The sequence below is a fragment of the Hyperolius riggenbachi genome, chromosome 5 (genome assembly GCF_040937935.1).
Source record: "Hyperolius riggenbachi isolate aHypRig1 chromosome 5, aHypRig1.pri, whole genome shotgun sequence".
NCBI lineage: Eukaryota > Metazoa > Chordata > Amphibia > Anura > Hyperoliidae > Hyperolius > Hyperolius riggenbachi.
The window spans coordinates 182,639,297-182,660,642 of NC_090650.1; the positions used below are offsets into that span (position 1 = coordinate 182,639,297).

A 21,346-nucleotide genomic window follows, 5' to 3' on the forward strand; every position below is an offset into this window, starting at 1 on the left:
AATTCATCACCGAGCACCCGGAGAGCATGTATGCCCAGCCTTTCGGGTGGAAACCAGTCCAAGTTTCCGACATTAAAATCTTTTTGGCCCTTATCCTTCACTTGGGACTAATGAAACAGAATGTACTGCGGTCGTATTGGTCTACGAACCCAGTAAATCATGTTACCTTGTACCCTGCTGCCATGTCCAGGACACGATTTGAGTCCATCCTGCGCTTCCTGCACTTCAACGACGACAAAACCTGTCATGAAAAGGGCCACCCTGCTTATAACCGGCTCCACAAAATTCAGCCCCTCATAGACCACCTGTCATCAACATTTGCAGATGCTTATATCCCTGAACAGAACATCTGCGTAGACGAGTCCCTCTTACGCTTTACCGGGCGCCTTGGCATCAAACAGTACATCCCAAGCAAGCGCGCCCGGTATGGGGTGAAACTGTATAAGCTCTGTGAAAGGGCCACAGGCTATACATGTCGTTTTAGGGTCTATGAGGGAAAAGACTCAAAATTGGAGCCGGTCGGATGCCCTGACTACCTGGGGAGCAGTGGAAAGGTTGTGTGGGACTTGGTGTCACCCTTGTTCCAGAAGGGGTACCATCTTTTTGTGGACAATTATTACACAAGTGTGGCCCTCTTTCAGCACTTAAAGTTAGAAGGAATCCGATGCTGTGGCACTGCGCGGCCTAGTCGCCAGGGCTTCCCCCAACGGCTCGTTACCACCAGACTTTTACGGGGGCAGAGGGTCGTCTTGCGTACTGAAGACCTGCTCGCGGTGAAATGGAGGGACAAGAGGGACGTTTACTTTCTGTCCACCATTCACACAGACACGACAGTCCAAATTCAACGGGCAACTAAGGTCATTGAAAGGCCCCTTGTCGTCCACGAATATAATGTCAACATGGGAGGGGTGGACTTCAATGACCAGAGGTTAGTGCCCTATTTAATTTCCCGGAAAACAAGACACTGGTATAAGAAAGTGTCTTTTTATCTGATTCAATTGGCAGTTTACAACAGCTTTGTTCTCTACAGTAAGGCTGGGAGAACTGGATCTTTCCTCCAATTTCAGGAAGAGATCATTCTGGACATCTCGTATCCAGGAGGTGCCAGGCCCCCCCCCCCCCCCCAGATGCAACTAGCCGACTGCATGGAAGGCATTACGCCTATCAGCTTCCGTGTGCCCCAGGTCAACGCATCCGAAGAAAACGTTGCCGTGTCTGCAGCAGGGCTGGAACAAGGACTGACACCGTTTATTATTGTCCCCGCTGTCCTGACCAGCCTGGTCTATGCGTAGGGCCGTGTTTTGAGAGGTACCACGAGCAGGTACACTATTAGAACCTAGGGAACTCCAGACACAGGAGTAGGCACACACTCAGTGGTCTTTCGCACATTGTCACAGGGAGAGGAGAGGTAAGCTTGAAAACCAAACGGGTAAGCATAAAAGTCGGAAGAAGGATCGGTTTCCATGCTTGATATTGCTGATCTGTCCTGGGTTGGCGATATAAGACAGCATGTTTGAATTTCCCTTGAGTGTGGACACCCCCGGTTTATATGTGATTTGGGCCTATGATGATGCTTTAATGCCACACAGAGTCATCTCTATTGGCAGGCATATTGCTGTATCCTACAGGCATAATGCTGTATACTAAAGTTCTGAGGCACAGTCACATAAGTTGGTGGCTCACCCTGAGTGCAGGGTGGCACGGGGTGTCTCTCTCCTGAGGTTATCACTGCCATTGATGTGGAGGAAGATCTGCCATTGATGTGGAGCAAGGTATGTTTGCCGTTCATTTTTCCTTTTAGCCCAGAGTGCATTACCCGTATACCCAATATAAGGAGTATAGCAGAAACTCCTAATACTGGCCATACATGTAATGATTGCAGAGACCCTAAAATGCCAGGACAGACTTCACAAATGACCCCATTTTGGAAAGAGGACACCCTAAAGTATTATGTGAGGTGCACGGTGAGTTCATAAAAGATTTTAGTTTTTGTCACAAGTTAGAATTTTTTTTTTATTTTTTTTTCTAACAAAGTGTCATTTTCCGTTTACTTGTGACAAAAAATAAGATTTTCAATGACCTCACCATTACCCTCATGGAATACCTTGTTGTGTATTCTTTCCAAAATGGGGTCATTTGTGGGGTTTGTTAACTGTCCTGGCAAGTGGGCGGGGTGGTAAATTGTGAGCACCCCTGTAAAGCCTAAAGGTACTCATTGGACTCTGGGCCCCTTAGCGCAGTTAGGGTGCAAAAAAGTGCCACACATGTGGTATTGCCGTACTCGGGAGAAGTAGTACAATGTGTTTGGGGTGTATTTTTACACATACCCATGCTGGGTGGGAGAAATACCTCTGTAAATGACAATCTTTTGATTTTTTTTACACACAATTGTCCATTTACAGAGGTATTTCTCCCACCCAGCATGGGTATGTGTAAAAATACACCCCAAAACACATTGTACTACTTCTCCCGAGTACGGCAATACCGCATGTGTGGCACTTTTTTGCACCCTAACTGCGCTAAAGGGCCCAAAGTCCAATGAGTACCTTTAGGATTTCACAGGTCATTTTGCGGAATTTGATTTCCAGACTACTCCTCACGGTTTAGGGCCCCTAAAATGCCAGGGCAGTATAGGAACCCCACAAATGACCCCATTTTAGAAAGAAGACACCCCAAGGTATTCCGTTAGGAGTATGGTGAGTTCATAGAAGATTTTATTTTTTGTCACAAGTTAGTGGAAAATGACACTTTGTGGAAAAAACAATAAAAATCAATTTTCCGCTAACTTTTGACAAAAAAAAAAATCTTCTATGAACTCACCATACTCCTAACGGAATACCTTGGGGTGTCTTCTTTCTAAAATGGGGTCATTTGTGGGGTTCCTATACTGCCCTGGCATTTTAGGGGCCCTAAACCGTGAGGAGTAGTCTGGAAATCAAATTCTGCAAAATGACCTGTGAAATCCTTAAGGTACTCATTGGACTTTGAGCCCTTTAGCGCAGTTAGGGTGCAAGAAAGTGCCACACATGTGGTATCGCCATACTCGGGAGAAGTAGTACAATGTGTTTTGGGGTGTATTTTAACACATACCCATGCTGGGTGGGAGAAATAACTCTGTAAATGGACAATTGTGTGTAAAAAAATCAAAAGATTGTCATTTACAGAGGTATTTCTCCCACCCAGCATGGGTATGTGTAAAAATACACCCCAAAACACATTGTACTACTTCTCCCGAGTACGGCAATACCACATGTGTGGCACTTTTTTGCACCCTAACTGCGCTAAAGGGCCCAAAGTCCAATGAGTACCTTTAGGATTTCACAGGTCATTTTGCGGAATTTGATTTCCAGACTACTCCTCACGGTTTAGGGCCCCTAAAATGCCAGGGCAGTATAGGAACCCCACAAATGACCCCATTTTAGAAAGAAGACACCCCAAGGTATTCTGTTAGGAGTATGGTGAGTTCATAGAAGATTTTTTTTTTGTCAAAAGTTAGCGGAAAATTGATTATTATTGTTTTTTTCACAAAGTGTCATTTTCCACTAACTTGTGACAAAAAATAAAATCTTCTATGAACTCACCATACTCCTAACGGAATACCTTGGGGTGTCTTCTTTCTAAAATGGGGTCATTTGTGGGGTTCCTATACTGCCCTGGCATTTTAGGGGCCCTAAACCGTGAGGAGTAGTCTGGAAATCAAATTCCGCAAAATGACCTGTGAAATCCTAAGGCTGCTTGCACACCAAGACGTTACAGGTGCACGTTAGTGCGCCTGTAACGCTCCCCCAACGCACAGCAATGTAACACAAGTGGGCTGTTCACACAGCCCACGTTGCGTTACATGTAACGCTGCACGTTCTGTGCAAAGTGCAGCATGCTACGGCGTTGGAGCGGCTATAGCCGCGTTAGACTGTTTGCACATGCGCAGTGGGGGTGGAGGAGGCGGGGAGAGCCAGCTACAGTAGCCGCGCACATGGCTACTTAATATTCACTGCACTGGCGGGCGCTGATTGGCCGGCGGGACCACGTGATGCGGAGTGTCTCGCTCCGCATCACGTGGTCCCGCTGGCCAATCAGCGCCACTCTGGGAGACATTATAGGACTCAAGCCGCCTAACGCGGCTCACTCTACCGTCGACTCTTGCAGCACCATACGTTGTGTTAGGTGTACGTTATGCGACCTTAACGTGCCACCTAATGCAACGTCTTGGTGTGCAAGAAGCCTAAAGGTACTCATTGGACTTTGGGCCCTTTAGCGCAGTTAGGGTGCAAAAAAGTGCCACACATGTGGTATTGCCGTACTCGGGAGAAGTAGTACAATGTGTTTTGGGGTGTATTTTTACACATACCCATGCTGGGTGGGAGAAATACCTCTGTAAATGACAATCTTTTGATTTTTTTACACACAATTGTCCATTTACAGAGTTATTTCTCCCACCCAGCATGGGTATGTGTAAAAATACACCCCAAAACACATTGTACTACTTCTCCCGAGTACGGTGATACCACATGTGTGGCACTTTTGTGCACCCTAACTGCGCTAAAGGGCCCAAAGTCCAATGAGTACCTTTAGGATTTCACAGGTCATTTTGCGGAATTTGATTTCCAGACTACTCCTCACGGTTTAGGGCCCCTAAAATGCCAGGGCAGTATAGGAACCCCACAAATGACCCCATTTTAGAAAGAAGACACCCCAAGGTATTCCGTTAGGAGTATGGTGAGTTCATAGAAGATTTTATTTTTTGTCACAAGTTATTGGAAAATGACACTTTGTGGAAAAAACAATAAAAATCAATTTTCCGCTAACTTTTGACAAAAAAAAAAAAATCTTCTATGAACTCACCATACTCCTAACGGAATACCTTGGGGTGTCTTCTTTCAACAACTTTGCAACAACTAGTTTAAAACCCTGTTCAAATGTCAAAGTTTAATTTGTCACAGCACCACCAACACCAACATTGCGGGCAGAATGTAGCGAAAATCCTCAAACTTTGTTAAATGAAAACTTGGTGCATGTTTTAAAAATTCAAATACAATCAAGCAAAGTCTTATTTGTCTGTAGCATTTTTTCCTAGTTTAGTCTAGTCAATTTTCCTTTGCAGTATGTAAAATACCCCTTCCTGCTTTCTGGGCTAAGAAGAAAACGCTATCTTTCTAGCAATATTTGTAAATCTGTTCCTTGCAGTTAGAGCTCTGTGGGGGAAATGTATCAACGCATTACCGACAGTTTTTTCTTCTTAATCTGTTTTAATCAGCAGGGAGAACAGTTCTGCATGATAATAAGAACCTTCTTAAATCCTAGGTAATAGTGGCAGTTTAGTGTGGATTTCTAGAGCTGCACTACCGTTAAGAACAGTGCAAATCCATCCCTAAACTGGCGCAGATTAAGAAGTGCTTGATAGCAGTTCTACAGATGTAGAATTGCAGGCTGGACATGATTGCAGAGTGCAGGCTAGACATGATTTGTGTGCTGCTCCTCCCCCTGCTGAATTCCTCCTCAGAGCCTGCTGCTATTAATACAGCAGGTGTGTTGGTTACCTCAGCAACAGCAATTCCCCTCACACACTGCACTGTCTGAGAGACTCCTCCTAGCTCCTCCTATTTTACAACAGTTTTAGGAGGAATCTGCGCTATTTAGTGATTTCTTAGGCTGTATGAGACATTTCTGCACGGATTTCTAAAAACCTACTAATATTTTGTCTCATATACACTCTTGATAAATTTCCCCCTGTAAGTTTTAGGGATGCAAGAAGTGAAGACCTAGGATAGAGACAGGACTCATTTGATGCAAAAGCATGTTTTGTGAGACATCTCAGGGCCATAGAAAGAGAAGCAGAATATAACAACACTTTCCACTCCCTGCCAGTATCCAGCGGGGGGGGGGGGGGGATGACAACCCGGAGGACTTCCGGGATCAGCGCCACTGCACTGCCACATAGGTCAGGGTATTTAAACCCTAACCTATCACTATTCCAGTGCTGTTGCATCGCCACACAGCCGCGGCGTGCTCCCACGCTGTCCCTTAGGCTTGTTATTGCCTGCCTGTCAGTCTGCCTTGCCACTATTGCCTGTCAGTCTGCCCTGCATGCCAGCCAAGTCTGCTTCCCCTGCCTGTCAGTCTGCTCTGTCACACCGGTCGGTTTTCCCTGTCTTGTCTGCCAGTCTGGGCCCTGTCAGTACAGCTCAGTCTGTTCCCTCCAGGTTGACCCTTCCAGTACTTCAGTACTTATCCAGTGTCCCCTTACCAGTACTCCGGGTACTTCAGTACTTATCCAGCCAGTCCACGTCAGCCTGTCCAATATTTCCCATCCTGCATGTCCCGTCCTGTCCATCCCAAGCCAAATCAGACTCTGCTCTCTCTCGCTCACTTCATACCGCAATTTTTTATCAGCCAACACTTTCAGCCTCTCTTGTCCTTCACACCCTCAATTGGTCCACCGTTCCTTCCCAGTACCCTCATTCATGTGCTCATTCCCTCCCTAGCACTCTGTTATGCACTCGTTTCCTTCCCAACAGCCTTAATCATGTGCTCATTACCTTACCAGCACCCTCAAATAGTCGTTGCAGAGATGCACACCCTCCAAGACATATGAACAGATGTGTCAAGGCCATTCAGTCACCATCTGAGTACACAGGATAAAATAGATGAAGCTGGCACCATCCAAAGCTCTTTTATTCATTAATTTATTTACAGTGGTTTGCAAAAGTATTCGGCCCCCTTGAAGTTTTCCACATTTTGTCATATTACTGCCACAAACATGAATCAATTTTAACGGAATTCCCCGTGAAAGACCAATACAAAGTGGTGTGCACGTGAGAAGTGGAACAAAAATCATACGTGATTCCAAACATTTTTTACAAATAAATAACTGCAAAGTGGGGTGTGTGTAATTATTCAGCCCCCTTTAGTCTGAGTGCAGTCAGTTGCCCATATACATTGCCTGATGAGTGCTAATGACTAAATAGAGTGCACCTGTGTGTAATCTAATGTCAGTACAAATACAGCTGCTCTGTGACGGCCTCAGAGGTTGTCTAAGAGAATATTGGGAGCAACAACACCATGAAGTCCAAAGAACACACCAGACAGGTCAGGGATAAAGTTATTGAGAAATTTAAAGCAGGCTTAGACTACAAAAAGATTTCCAAAGCCTTGAACATCCCACGGAGCACTGTTCAAGCGATCATTCAGAAACGGAAGGAGTATGGCACAACTGTAAACCTACCAAGACAAGGCCGTCCACCTAAACTGACAGGCCGAACAAGGAGAGAGCTGATCAGAAATGCAGTCAAGAGGCCCATGGTGACTCTGGACGAGCTGCAGAGATCTACAGCTCAGGTGGGGGAATCTGTCCATAGGACAACTATTAGTCGTGCACTGTACATCACTCTGAACACACCATCCCCACTGTCAAATGTGGTGGCAGCATCATGCTCTGGGGGTGCCTCTCTTCAGCAGGGACAGGGAAGCTGGTCAGAGTTGATGGGAAAATGGATGGAGCCAGATACAGGGCAATCTTGGAAGAAAACCTCTTGGAGTCTGCAAAAGACTTGAGACTGGGGCGGAGGTTCACCTTCCAGCAGGACGACGACCCTAAACATAAAGCCAGGGCAACAATGGAATGGTTTAAAACAAAAGATATCCATGTGTTAGAATGGCCCAGTCTAAGTCCAGATCTAAATCCAATCGAGAATCTGTGGCAAGATCTGAAAACTGCTGTTCACAAATGCTGTCCATCTAATCTGACTGAGCTGGAGCTGTTTTGCACAGAAGAATGGGCAAGGATTTCAGTCTCTAGATGTGCAAAGCATGCCCTAAAAGACTGGCAGCTGTAATTGCAGCAAAAGGTGGTTCTACAAAGTATTTTACTCAGGGGGCTAAATAATTACGCACACCCCACTTTGCAGTTATTTTTTTTTAAATGTTTGGAATCATGTTTGATTTTTGTTCCACTTCTCCTGTGTACACCACTTTGTATTGGTCTTTCACGTGGAATTCCAATAAAATTGATTAATGTTTGTGGCAGTAATATGACAAAATGTGGAAAACTTCAAGGGGGCCGAATACTTTTGCAAACCACTGTATTTTGATATCTGGGAGCACAGGGGTATTTAATTGCTATGGGAGAAGGGAGAAATGGGTGCAGGCTCGGACTGGGCTACCAGGAACACAGGAATTTTCCAGGTAGGCCTAGCCCCTTTAACTTTAAATGGGCCTTCCCAGGCCCTGCACCAAGCAGCAGGAGAGGAGGGGGTAGCAGCGCATGAAAGAGGGGCTTGGGCACACAGTGGTGGGGAGGGGGCCCAACTCCCCCCTCCCTCACCTGGGGCCCCCTTTCTGCACTCCCCCCTCCAGAATTTCACACAATGGCAGCGGCCGGGCAGGGAACTACTTACTTTTCCTGCGTTCCAGGTGCTGGGGATCTGCGTTACTGCACGTCACTTGTCTTATGTCTCCAATGCCTCTCACTGTACTTCCTGATTAGCGGAAGTACAGTGAGTGGCATTGGAGATGGAAGATACTTGACACGCAGAGACTCTGCGGCAGAACACCGCCATCTGGATCCAGGATGAGGTGAGTCATTCCCCACCTGCTGTCACCAGCCCATTACTGCACTAAAGGGGGGAGCACAGAAGGAGGGGGGCCCAGGTGAGGGAGGGTGGAGTTGGGCCCCCTCTCCACTGCTGTGTGCCAGTGAGCTCTCCATTCCAGGCTATTTAGGACACCTATAGATAACTATGGGGACACCTATAGCTAACTACCTAGACTGGGGACACCTATAGCTAACTACCTATAGTGAGGACACCTATAGTTAACTATCTATACTGAGGACACCTTTAGCTAACTACCTATACTGGGGACACCTATAGCTAACTACTGTGGACACATTTAGCTAACTACCTATACTGGGGACACCTATAACTACGTATACTGGGGACACCTATAACTTGCTACCTATACTGGGGACACCTATAACTACCTATACTGGGGACACCTATAGATAACTACCTATACAACTATACTGGGGACACCTATAGATAACTACCTATACTGGGGATACCTATAACTACCTATACTGGGAACACCTATAGATAACTACCTATACACCTATACTGTAGACACCTATAACTACCTATACTATGGACACCTATAGCTCACTATGTATATTTGGGACCCCTATAACTTGCTACCTATACTGGGGGTGCCTATAGCTAACTACCTATAATGGGGACACCTATAACTTATCTATACCGGGAGCACCTATATCTAACTACCTATACTGTGAATACCTATAGCTGGCTACCTATACTGGGGGCAACTATACTCAGGCTGTAGGCCCTTCATATGACAATTGCCTCAAGCCCTGCATGCTCTAAGGCCACCCAGCATTGCAGGCAATAGCACCCAGCAAAGCACCCAGCCCTCCCCAGCCAGCCCTGACTACCTAATACTGATATATATGGGCACGTGCACTAAAGGGGGGAGCACAGAAGGAGGGGGGCCCAGGTGAGGGAGGGGGGAGTTGGGCCCCCTCTCCACTGCTGTGTGCCAGTGAGCTCTCCATTAGAGGCTATTGGGGACACCTATAGATAACTATGGGTCACCTATAGCTAACTACCTAGACTGGGGACACCTATAGCTAACTACCTATAGTGAGGACACCTATAGTTAACTATCTATACTGAGAAACCTTTAGCTAATTACCTATACTGGGGACACCTATAGCTAACTACTGTGGACACATTTAGCTAACTACCTATGCTGGGGACACCTATAACTACCTATACTGGGGACACCTATAACTTGCTACCTATACTGGGGACACCTATAACTAACCTATACTGGGGACACCTATAGATAACTACCTATACACCTATACTGGGGACACCTATAACTAACTATACTGGGGACACCTATAGATAACTACCTATACTGGGGATACCTATAACTAACTATACTGGGGACACCTATAGATAACTACCTATACACCTATACTGTAGACACCTATAACTACCTATACTATGGACACCTATAGCTCACTATCTATATTTGGGACCCCTATAACTTGCTACCTATACTGGGGGTGCCTATAGCTAACTACCTATAATGGGGACACCTATAACTTATCTATACCGGGAGCACCTACATCTAACTACCTATACTGTGGATACCTATAGCTGGCTACCTATACTGGGGGCAACTATACTCAGGCTGTAGGCCCTTCATATGACAATTGCCTCAGGCCCTGCATGCTCTAAGGCCACCCAGCATTGCAGGCAATAGCACCCAGCAAAGCACCCAGCCCTCCCCAGCCAGCCCTGACTACCTAATACTGATATATATGAGCACGTGGCTACTTAATTCTATTTTTTGGGGAACATGGCTACTTAATTTATGTATACAGGGCCCATTTGGTTACTAAATAATTGTATTTTGACGCACCTGGCTATTTATTTTGTGTATTGTAAGGCACCTGGCTGCTAAATTATTTTATCTGGAGGTGTGTGACTACTCAATAATTTTTATCTAGTGGCATTTGACTACTTGATGAATTGTCATGAGGCATGTTACTACTTGTTTATTTTATCTAAAGTTTATTTTGTCAGACCCACTCTTTGTAAATAACATCGCTAAAAATGTTGTGTATTTTTGGGTCTGCCTATGACCCATCATGAGTACGCCCATGTTCCAGTGCATGGCCACTCCGATTGCGCGCCACATGTAGCCATCTTCCTGTTATAGACTGTTCTCAGTAGAGATCACAATCTATACCCTACCATAGTCTAATGTCCTACCAAATTAACTATATAGCACTGACATCTGCACAAAATTTCTAGAGTACATGCGTATGTGAGCCCAAATTGGGAGGGGGGAAGGGTTCGGGGAGGAGAGTGGGCCCCTGGCTGAAGCTTTCCTGGTGGGCCCTTAGTGTCCCAGTCCGACCCCGGATGGGTGGACTTACACTGGTCACACTGTTGTTGTGGAGAAGAGAGTTATACTGGCAGATGTCATTACAGTGGCCACTCTTGTCACTAGGAAGGAGTAGAATATCACCACATTTACTGGGGGGGGGGGGGGGGGGAGAAGGGGGTTGTGATTGGCCCACTTTTGGAAGATGGACACATGGAGAATGCATGGGTTAAGGTGGCCACACTTCTGGATATACTGGGAGGGGAGCCGCAGGGTTTGTAATTATGTCTCTGGTAATAAAATATTATGTTATACTGTATATGTATGAGAATTTCATCATACAAGCATTAAAAAATGTCTGTGGTGTACTTGTGCATTTGACACCCAGTGCTGGGTATTAAATGACAACCCCCCCCCCCCAAAAAAGAAAGGAGTGCGGTGTGCTGAGGGCGCCATGGCAGGGAATGGATGTAGCCTAAAAACTGCTCTGGTTAGGCGTATGTTAGTAAGGGGGAAGGAGGGTTAGTGGTAGGTGTGTGTGGGAAGGGTGATGGCATAGGTAAGGGGGAAAGATAGTGTTAGGTGTAGGTAAGGGGAGGACGATGGTGTTAGGTGTAGGTATAGAGGCGGATAGTGTTAGGTGTAGGGAAGGGTAGTAAGTGTTAGATGTAGGTATAGGGGAAGATAGTGTTAGGAATAGAGATGAGCGTAATGACCTAATTACGATTTCGCGAAATTTCGCGTAATTAGTGTAATTACGATTATGGCCGTAAGTACATAATCGTAATGAAGATGGATTTCGCGAAATTTCGCGTAAGCGTAATTTTCGCATTACAATGCTTATTTGTTCATGCCGTAATTTCGCATTAAACGCTACCGTAATTTCGCGTTAAACCGTAACGCTCCGTATAATATAAAAAAGCCGCCGACTTTAAGGGTTAATAGCAAAGCCCCTTTAAATGCTAAGAGCCTCAAATTTGGAGAATATATTAAGGAGATCAGGAGGAATAAGAGGAAAATTTTGTTTTTCAAAAAGACCTTATAGTTTTTGAGAAAATCGATGTTAAAGTTTCAAAGTAAAAATGTATACATTTAAAAACCTGCCGACTTTAACGGTTAATAGCAAAGCCTGCTTAAAGTTTAGGAACACCAAATTCCTAGGGTATATTAAGGGGATCAGTGGGAATAAGAGGAAAATTTTTTTTTCAAAAAGACCTTATAGTTTTTGAGAAAATTGATTTTTAAGTTTCAAGGGCAAAAATGTCTTTTAAATGCGGAAAATGTCAGGTTTTTTTGCACAGGTAACAATATTGTATTATTTTCATAGATTCCCCCAAGTGGGAAGAGTTTTACTTACTTCGTTCTGAGTGTGGGAAATATAAAAAAAAAACGAAGTGGGGTCCCCCCTCCCAGACCTCTTTAACCCCTTGTCCCCTATGCAGGCTGGGATAGCCAGAATGCGGAGCACCGGCCGCATGGGGCTCCGCACCCTGACTATACCAGCCCGCATGGTCCATGGATTGGGGGGTCTCGGAAGGGGAGGGGCAGCCAAGCTTTCCCCTCCCCCTCCGAGCCCTTGTCCAATCCAAGGACAAGGGGCTCTTCTCCACCTCCGATGGGCGGTGGAGGTGGAGGCCGCGATTTCCTGGGTGGGGGGTTCATGGTGGAATCTGGGAGTCCCCTTTAAAAAGGGGTCCCCCAGATGCCCACCCCCCCTCCCAGGAGAAATGAGTATAGAGGTACTTGTACCCCTTACCCATTTCCTTTAAGAGTTAAAAGTAAATAAACACACAAACACATAGAAAAAGTATTTTAATTGAACAAAAAACATAACCACGAAAAAAGTCCTTTAATATTCTTAATTAACCATTAATACTTACCTGTCCCTTTAAATAAATGATCCCACGCAATATCCTCGGAAATGTTCTATCAGTTACAATGTAACAAAGTTATTACAATGTAACAACTTTGTTACATTGTAACTACGCCGCACCCGACGTCACTCGCCGCTCACCCGCCGCATACACTTACGCGTCCTTGCAGGGCGCTAAGTCCCCGCCGGCTCCCGCTGTCCACCCCGCCCACATCTGTCACCCACATGTGGGTGACATGTGGGTGACATGTGGGAGAGGCGGGGAGGGCAGCGGAGCCGGCGGGGACTTAGCGTCCTGCACGGACCCGACAGAGCTCTGAGCTATAGCTCAGAGCTCTGAGAAGCATCTTTGTATTTGGGCTCCAAGGAGCCCCATTGGTCCTTAGCAGACCAATGGGGTTCCTTCAAATCAGAAGGAACCCCATTGGTCTGCTAAGGACCAATGGGGCTCCTTGGAGCCCAAATACAAAGATGCTTTCGAGAGCTCTGAGCTATAGCTCAGAGCTCTGTCGGTCCGTGCGGCGGGTGAGCGGCGAGTGACGTCGGGTGCGGCGTAGTTACAATGTAACAAAGTTGTTACATTGTAATAACTTTGTTACATTGTAACTGATAGAACATTTCCGAGGATATTGCGTGGGATCATTTATTTAAAGGGACAGGTAAGTATTAATGGTTAATTAAGAATATTAAAGGACTTTTTTCGTGGTTATGTTTTTTGTTCAATTAAAATACTTTTTCTATGTGTTTGTGTGTTTATTTACTTTTAACTCTTAAAGGAAATGGGTAAGGGGTACAAGTACCTCTATACTCATTTCTCCTGGGAGGGGGGGTGGGCATCTGGGGGACCCCTTTTTAAAGGGGACTCCCAGATTCCACCATGAACCCCCCACCCAGGAAATCGCGGCCTCCACCTCCACCGCCCATCGGAGGTGGAGAAGAGCCCCTTGTCCTTGGATTGGACAAGGGCTCGGAGGGGGAGGGGAAAGCTTGGCTGCCCCTCCCCTTCCGAGACCCCCCAATCCATGGACCATGCGGGCTGGTATAGTCAAGGTGCGGAGCCCCACGCGGCCGGTGCTCCGCATTCTGACTATCCCAGCCTGCATGGGGGACAAGGGGTTAAAGAGGTCTGGGAGGGGGGACCCCACGTCGTTTTTTTTTTATATTTCCCACACTCAGAACGAAGTAAGTAAAACTCTTCCCACTTGGGGGAATCTATGAAAATAATACACTATTGTTACCTGTGCAAAAAAAACTGACATTTTCCGCATTTAAAAGACATTTTTGCCCTTGAAACTTAAAAATCGATTTTCTCAAAAACTATAAGGTCTTTTTGAAAAAAAAAATTTCCTCTTATTCCCACTGATCCCCTTAATATACCCTAGGAATTTGGTGTTCCTAAACTTTAAGCAGGCTTTGCTATTAACCGTTAAAGTCGGCGGGTTTTTAAATGTATACATTTTTACTTTGAAACTTTAACATCGATTTTCTCAAAAATTATAAGGTCTTTTTGAAAAAAAAAAATGTCCTCTTATTCCTCCTGATCTCCTTAATATATTCTCCAAATTTGAGGCTCTTAGCATTTAAGGGGGCTTTGCTATTAACCCTTAAAGTCGGCGGCTTTTTTATATTATACGGAGCGTTACGGTTTAACGCGAAATTACGGTAGCGTTTAATGCGAAATTACGGCATGAACGAATTGCGAAATTTCGCGTTGAAAATTACGCTTACGGTATTTTCAATTACGATTTTAATGGCAATTTTGCTACGCTAATTTCGCATCGTAATCGCAAATTTCGCATGCGTAATTATAGTAATGCGAAATTACGAAAATTTCAGCTCAACTCTAGTTAGGAATATGTGGAGGGGTGGGGGGGTTTAACAGCCCCCCACCACTACCATTAGATATGCCTAACACTAACCTAGGCATAGGTGGTGGGGGTTAGTGTTAGGTGTAGGTATGGTGGGGGTTAGTATTAGGTGTAGGTATGGGCTTAGGTTTTTTTTAGGCATATGTAGGGGCCCCGGTTAGTGTTGGCTGAAGAGCCTAAGGCATAGGTGGGGTGGGGGTTCCTCAATCAGCAATGCAGAGTATCAATGCAATGCAGAGTATCGTACAAGCGGAAGTCGTGCTGTTATATCACCTGCTGCACACCGGAGTCCACCGATGCGTCCCATTTCTCCCATTTCCACTTTAAGTACAGAAGTACTTTTCAGAATTTTTTAATTCAAGAAATGTGGTTATGCTGAATTAGGAGACAATCAAAAAGATTAAATAGCCAGTGTTAAAGCACCAATGGAAACAACATGCAAGGATCACCCCTGGAGTCACAAGGAGTCTTCAGTAAATATCCAAGATCCACACCGTCTAAAAGCAATTTCTATAGGATAAATATCTCAGAAAACACTTATGCACCTGTATGTACCATCACATATACATTCTTTTATTCAAAGTCATAAATACAAAGGCATGAATCCCCTATAAAACCAGATAAAATTACCTATGAATGCAAAAAACATTCATAGGTAATTTTATCTGGTTTTATAAGGGATTCATGCCTTTGTATTTATGACTTTGAATAAAAGAATGTATATGTGATGGTACATACAGGCGCATAAGTGTTTTCTGAGATATTTTTTACTTTAACGGTGGGGGTGTGAGTAACCCCACTTATCACTTGTTGCAGCCAATCGTATTGATTTTAGATTCAGTGGGCGCAAAATCACTTATTTACATATTTTGGATTTATTTATACCTCTATAGGATAGCTCTTTAAAAAATGGGCATTCCATAAAAGCAGCCATGCAGACTGAGCACACAACGATTCACTGCTTTTATGGAATGCCCTATTTTTAAAGAGCTATCATAATGAAGTTGCTTTTAGACAGTGCGGATCTTGGATATTTATCAGAAAGATTAAAGATGAATAGGACCTGGGTTTTACTTGCGCATTCTAGGTTCCTGATTACTACTTGAAGTCACACACTTACACAATTCTGTTATAAGGAAAGTCATCATAATGTCTTCGTTTTTTTTGTAGATCCATTAGAAGAGGTTGTGGAGACAGTTACTAAGACTGCTGCCAATTCTGCTGCAGAATTGCTCAAGCAAGGAGCAGGTGGGTGACGTTACAGTGTACATTATGAACCTACTTATTACAGAGTAAAGATCCGTAAAAGGAACCTGAGGTGAGAAACATATGGAGACTGCCATATTTATTTCCTTTTAAGCAGTACCAGTTGCTTGGCAGTCTGGCTTATCTTTCCTGCCAGTAGTGTCTGGATCAGACACCCGAAACAAGCTTGGAGCTAATTTAGTCAAATTTGAGTCAGAGACATCTGATCTACATGCTTGTTTAGGGTCTGTGGCTTAAAATATTAGAGGCACTGGACTGACAGCACAGCATCGTAGGCAATGTGCATTGTTAAACATAGGGTAGCATCCACACGTCCATGTCCACCTCGGGTTCCCTTCAAAGGTCAAAGCAGGAGCTGAGGTTACAGGGACTGGGGGAAAAGGTGTGTATGTGGATATAGAACTGGTTAAAGAACAGAGGGCAAAGAGTGGTGGTAAATGGATCATACTCAAAATGGGAAACTGTTAATAGTGGGGTCCTGCAAGGGTCAGTACTAGGTCCAGCCCTTTTAAATGTGTTTATTAATGATTTAGTAGACAGAATATAGAATTAATGGTGCAATTTTCTTAGATGATACAAAATTAAGCAGAGTTATAAGCACTAAGCAGGAAAGTGACATATTAACAGGATCTTAGCAACATGGCGATATGGGCAGGCATGTGGCAGATGCACCATAGATACTAACACGTCAATTAGAGTGCAGGAGATTTGGGTGCAGCTGGCGCCAACATAGACCTTAACAGGAATTACGGCTATAGCAGCGCACAGAGAGTAATTTTGACGCCGTCAGAAGACGGAGCTGAAGTTACTTTTAAAACACCGTAATTCGGCCGCCAGCAATAGCTGGAGGCTGAATTACATAATCCCCCACTATCCACATGGACCTGGAGGGGGAATGGTAATTAACGCCTCCGGGACTTGTGCAGGAACTGAGTAAGCCGTATATCGGCTGTATTCTGCACCCAAGTCTTCCAGCGGCGATTTCACTCGTACGCCCTTAGACATGCAAACTGTAGAGCACCTTATAACATAAATATTACAAACCTGGGAACATCATACTTTGAGAAGGTCTTGGGAATACTGGTTGATAACAAGATAAGTAACTGTATACGATGCCAAGCTAAAGCAAATACAATTCTGGGCTATATAAAAAAGGAAATAAAATCATGAGATTCTTGTATACTACTTCCTCTGTATAAATCATTTGTAAGGTCACATCTGGAGTTTGGGATACAGTTTTAGGCACTACAATGTGTGAAGGAAATTGACATATGTGGGTCAAATGGGTCAGTTCCCTATGACTGGCATACAGCTGATGTTTTTTTCTTATTCAAGAAGAGGAAAAAAATCAGAACCAGAAAACTATAGACCTTAAAACTTAAAGGACAACGTTTAATACAATGATTTCTTAATAATTACTTTTCCAGGTTTGGCTGTGGCTCTTTATCAACCTTTGGCTACTTTTTTTTGTAACAAAATCCAGACCAGCCTGCAGTGCACAGAAGCCACTGACAGCTGTTGAAAGGAATGGAATGTACCATGAGGGAAAGGGAAGCAAATTACTGCTTCTTAGATTGTGCTGTTCCAAGGTATCTCCCCTTTCCCTATGACCACAGATCGACCAACAGATAGATCCCTCCAGGGGCGTTTCTAGGGTCCTTGGAGATCGGGGGCACCTGTGGGCACCAGGTGGGGAGGTGCGCGCCGCTGCAAAAAATGGGCGTGGCCATGAGGTGAGTGGGCGTGGCCATGGGTGAAGCCAAATGTACATGAACTTAGCAGCGGTGTAAGCTACAGATAACTGGCCTGCCCATCGAAATATTGGATGGAGCCCCCTGTCCTTTAATTAGATAATTTACAATCAGTATAGGCATAGATCAAAGATGTATACGCACATACAATTTTGATTGGTCAATCACTGACCCCCAATTTTACCACCCCCGTGCAGTAAGTGGGCCAACAGACAATGAATTTTATGAACAGAGCTAAAATTGGCTAATCAAAATTGTATGTGTGTACCAGGCTTTACAGCTAATACTGTACATACTGAAAGTAGCAGGGATAAGCATACAATATAGCTGGTTTACAATCAGTAAAGACACAGAGTAACACCTTACACTGTACACACTGGAGGTAAATAAGCACACAGTGCAGGCACCAGAGAACAGCGTATACTGTACATACTGTAGGCAGCAGAATTCAGCACACTGCAGCTAGCGTGCCAAAAATTCTGAGGATCACGTTGTGTGGCGTGCTTATTGCACCGCACCGAAAAATGGGTGGGCCATGGACCAGAATATAGGTGTGGTAACGGGTGGAGACAAATTTACATGAACCTAGCAATGGTGGGACATTAGATTATGACAGTGGTGGCGAACCTTTTGGAGGCCGAGTGCCCAAACTGCAACCCAAAAGTCACTTATCTATCGCAAAGTGGCAACAGCAATTTAAACTAAATACTGTACAAACGTTTTAACTCATACATGAACATTATGGAAAATCCAAGTTGAAAATAAACTGTGAAGATAAACAATTTCATCCATCCTACTCCTGAAAAATGTATTCAATTTTTTAGAACCTCCCAGTTTTAGTTTCTGTTTTAAAAAGCTAAAAAAGTAGGTTTAATGCTATTGTCTCATGATAAGGATTCAGCTTTTCCCATAGTCTCGCAGTTAGCAATCATGTGACCCCCAACAAGACAAATTCAGCAATCATGAGGCCCCCAACAAATCATGAGGCCCCCAACAAGACAAATTCAGCAATCATGAGGCCTCCAACAAATCATGAGGCCCCCAACAAGACAAATTCAGCAATCTTGAGGCCCCCAACAAGACAAATTCAGCAATCTTGAGGCCCCCAACAAATTATAAGGCTCCCAACAAGACAAATTCAGCAGTCATGAGGCACATAAATAGACAGCATTTCACGTAAATAGGCAGAATGCCCCCTTAATATGGTAGCCCCCCCAAGTTAGGTAGTGAGTGACAGGGACCCCCAGGTTAGCTAGTGAGTGCCAGGGAGCCCCTTTAGGTAGTGAGTGAGTGCCAGGGAGCCCCTTTAGGTAGTGAGTGAGTGCCAGGGAGCCCCTTTAGGTAGTGAGTGAGTGCCAAGGAGCCCCTTTAGGCAGTGAGTGAGTGCCAGGGAGCCCCTTTAGGTAGTGAGTGAGTGCCAGGGAGCCCCTTTAGGTAGTGAGTGAGTGCCAGGGAGCCCCTTTAGGCAGTGAGTGAGTGCCAGGGAGCCCCTTTAGGCAGTGAGTGAGTGACAGGGAGCCCCTTTAGGTAGTGAGTGAGTGACAGGGAGCCCCTTTAGATAGTGAGTGAGTGCCAGGGAGCCCCTTTAGGTAGTGAGTGAGTGCCAGGGAGGCCCTTTAGGCAGTGAGTGAGTGCCAGGGAGCCCCTTTAGGTAGTGAGTGAGTGCCAGGGAGCCCCTTTAAGCAGTGAGTGAGTGACAGGGAGGCCCTTTAGGCAGTGAGTGAGTGCCAGGGAGCCCCTTTAGGCAGTGAGTGAGTGCCAGGGAGCCCCTTTAGGCAGTGAGTGAGTGCCAGGGAGCCGTTTTAGGCAGTGAGTGAGTGCCAGGGAGCCCCTTTAGGTAGTGAGTGAGTGCCAGGGAGCCCCTTTAGGCAGTGAGTGAGTGCCAGGGAGCCCCTTTAGGCAGTGAGTGAGTGACAGGGAGGCCCTTTAGGCAGTGAGTGAGTGCCAGGGAGCCCCTTTAGGCAGTGAATGAGTGCCAGGGAGCCCCTTTAGGCAGTGAATGAGTGCCAGGGAGCCCCTTTAGGCAGTGAATGAGTGCCAGGGAGCCCCTTTAGGTAGTGAGTGAGTGACAGGGAGCCCCTTTAGGTAGTGAGCGAGTGCCAGGGAGCCCCTTTAGGCAGTGAGTGAGTGCCAGGGAGCACCTTTAGGCAGTGAGTGAGTGCCAGGGAGCCCCTTTAGGTAGTGAGTGAGTGCCAGAGAGCCCCTTTAGGTAGTGAGTGAGTGCCAGGGAGCCCCTTTAGGCAGTGAGTGAGTGACAGGGAGGCCCTTTAGGCAGTGAGTGAGTGCCAGGGAGCCCCTTTAGGCAGTGAGTGAGTGCCAGGGAGCCCCTTTAGGTAGTGAGTGAGTGCCAGGGAGCCCCTTTAGGCAGTGACTGAGTGCCAGAGAGCCCCTTTAGACAGTGAGTGAGTGACAGGGAGCCCCTTTAGGCAGTGAATGAGTGCCAGGGAGCCCCTTTAGGTAGTGAGTGAGTGACAGGGAGCCCCTTTAGGTAGTGAGTGAGTGCCAGGGAGCCCCTTTAGGCAGTGAGTGAGTGCCAGGGAGCCCCTTTAGGTAGTGAGTGAGTGCCAGGGAGCCCCTTTAGGCAGTGAGTGAGTGCCAGGGAGCCCCTTTAGGCAGTGAGTGAGTGCCAAGGAGCCCCTTTAGGCAGTGAGTGAGTGACAGGGAGCCCCTTTAGGTAGTGAGTGAGTGCCAGGGAGCCCCTTTATGCAGTGAGTGAGTGACAGGGAGCCCCTTTAGACAGTGAGTGAGTGACAGGGAGCCCCTTTAGGCAGTGAGTGAGCGCCAGGGAGCCCCTTTATGTAGTGAGTGAGTGCCAGGGAGCCCCTTTAGGTAGTGAGTGAGTGACAGGGAGCCCCTTTAGGTAGTGAGTGAGTGACAGGGAGCCCCTTTAGGTAGTGAGTGAGTGCCAGGGAGCCCCTTTAGGCAGTGAGTGAGTGACAGGGAGCCCCTTTAGACAGTGAGTGAGTGACAGGGAGCCCCTTTAGGCAGTGAGTGCCAGGGAGCCTCTTTATGTAGTGAGTGAGTGCCAGGGAGCCCCTTTAGGCAGTGAGTGAGTGACAGGGAGGCCCCCCCCTCTAGCCGCCGCTCCCCCCCCTCACCTGGCAGTGTAGTCAGACCTCAGGATCAGCGGCGACCCGACCAGTACTAGCGGGCTCCGGAGTCCGGACGCACCCGCTCGATATGCGGAAGTGATGTCACCAGTCATATCAGTGCGGGCACTGGGTCCTAGCGCCCGCACGATTGGTCGCCGGCTCACCGCCTGATCCTGAGGTCTGAGTGACGCGGCGGTGGCTGGAGGGAGCCCCTGAGATCCGTGGCACCCCAGGACAGATTGGGGGCACGTGCCACCCCAAAATAGGGCTAGCGACGCCCCTGGATCCCTCTCTGATGTAATCTGATCACAGAGGGATCTATCGGCTGCTCATACACTGGAAACAGAATTTGAATCGATTTCAGCATTAAAACGATTCACAATCTGTGGAGCTGCCTCTGCCCGCCGCTCCCAGCAATACATTGCCTCTCCGCTGGCGCGAGTCCCCGCAGTTCCTTCTGTCCGCACTGGGCATCTTCTCTTTACTCCTGTCACGTCCTGTGACCAGCAGAAGTTCAAACAGTAGAGGGCGCTCTACTGTTTGAACTTCCCCTGACAGGACGGGACAGTAAGTGAAGGGAAGATGGCC

The 21,346-nt window shown here is 46.2% G+C and overlaps 1 protein-coding gene across 6 annotated transcripts in view; it reads left to right on the top strand.

Moving 5' to 3' along the window:
- LOC137518508 (tensin-3-like) overlaps positions 1-21,346 on the top strand; it is an 841,402-nt gene that overhangs the window by 670,618 nt on the left and 149,438 nt on the right. For 5 of the 6 annotated variants that reach the window (XM_068236462.1, XM_068236464.1, XM_068236463.1 and 2 more), the window contains one exon: positions 15,820-15,897. The exons of the other annotated variant lie outside the window; for it this stretch is intronic. In XM_068236462.1, the coding sequence (XP_068092563.1) occupies positions 15,820-15,897 (78 nt within the window). The remainder of the gene's footprint in view (positions 1-15,819; positions 15,898-21,346) is intronic. 6 annotated transcript variants of the gene reach the window in all.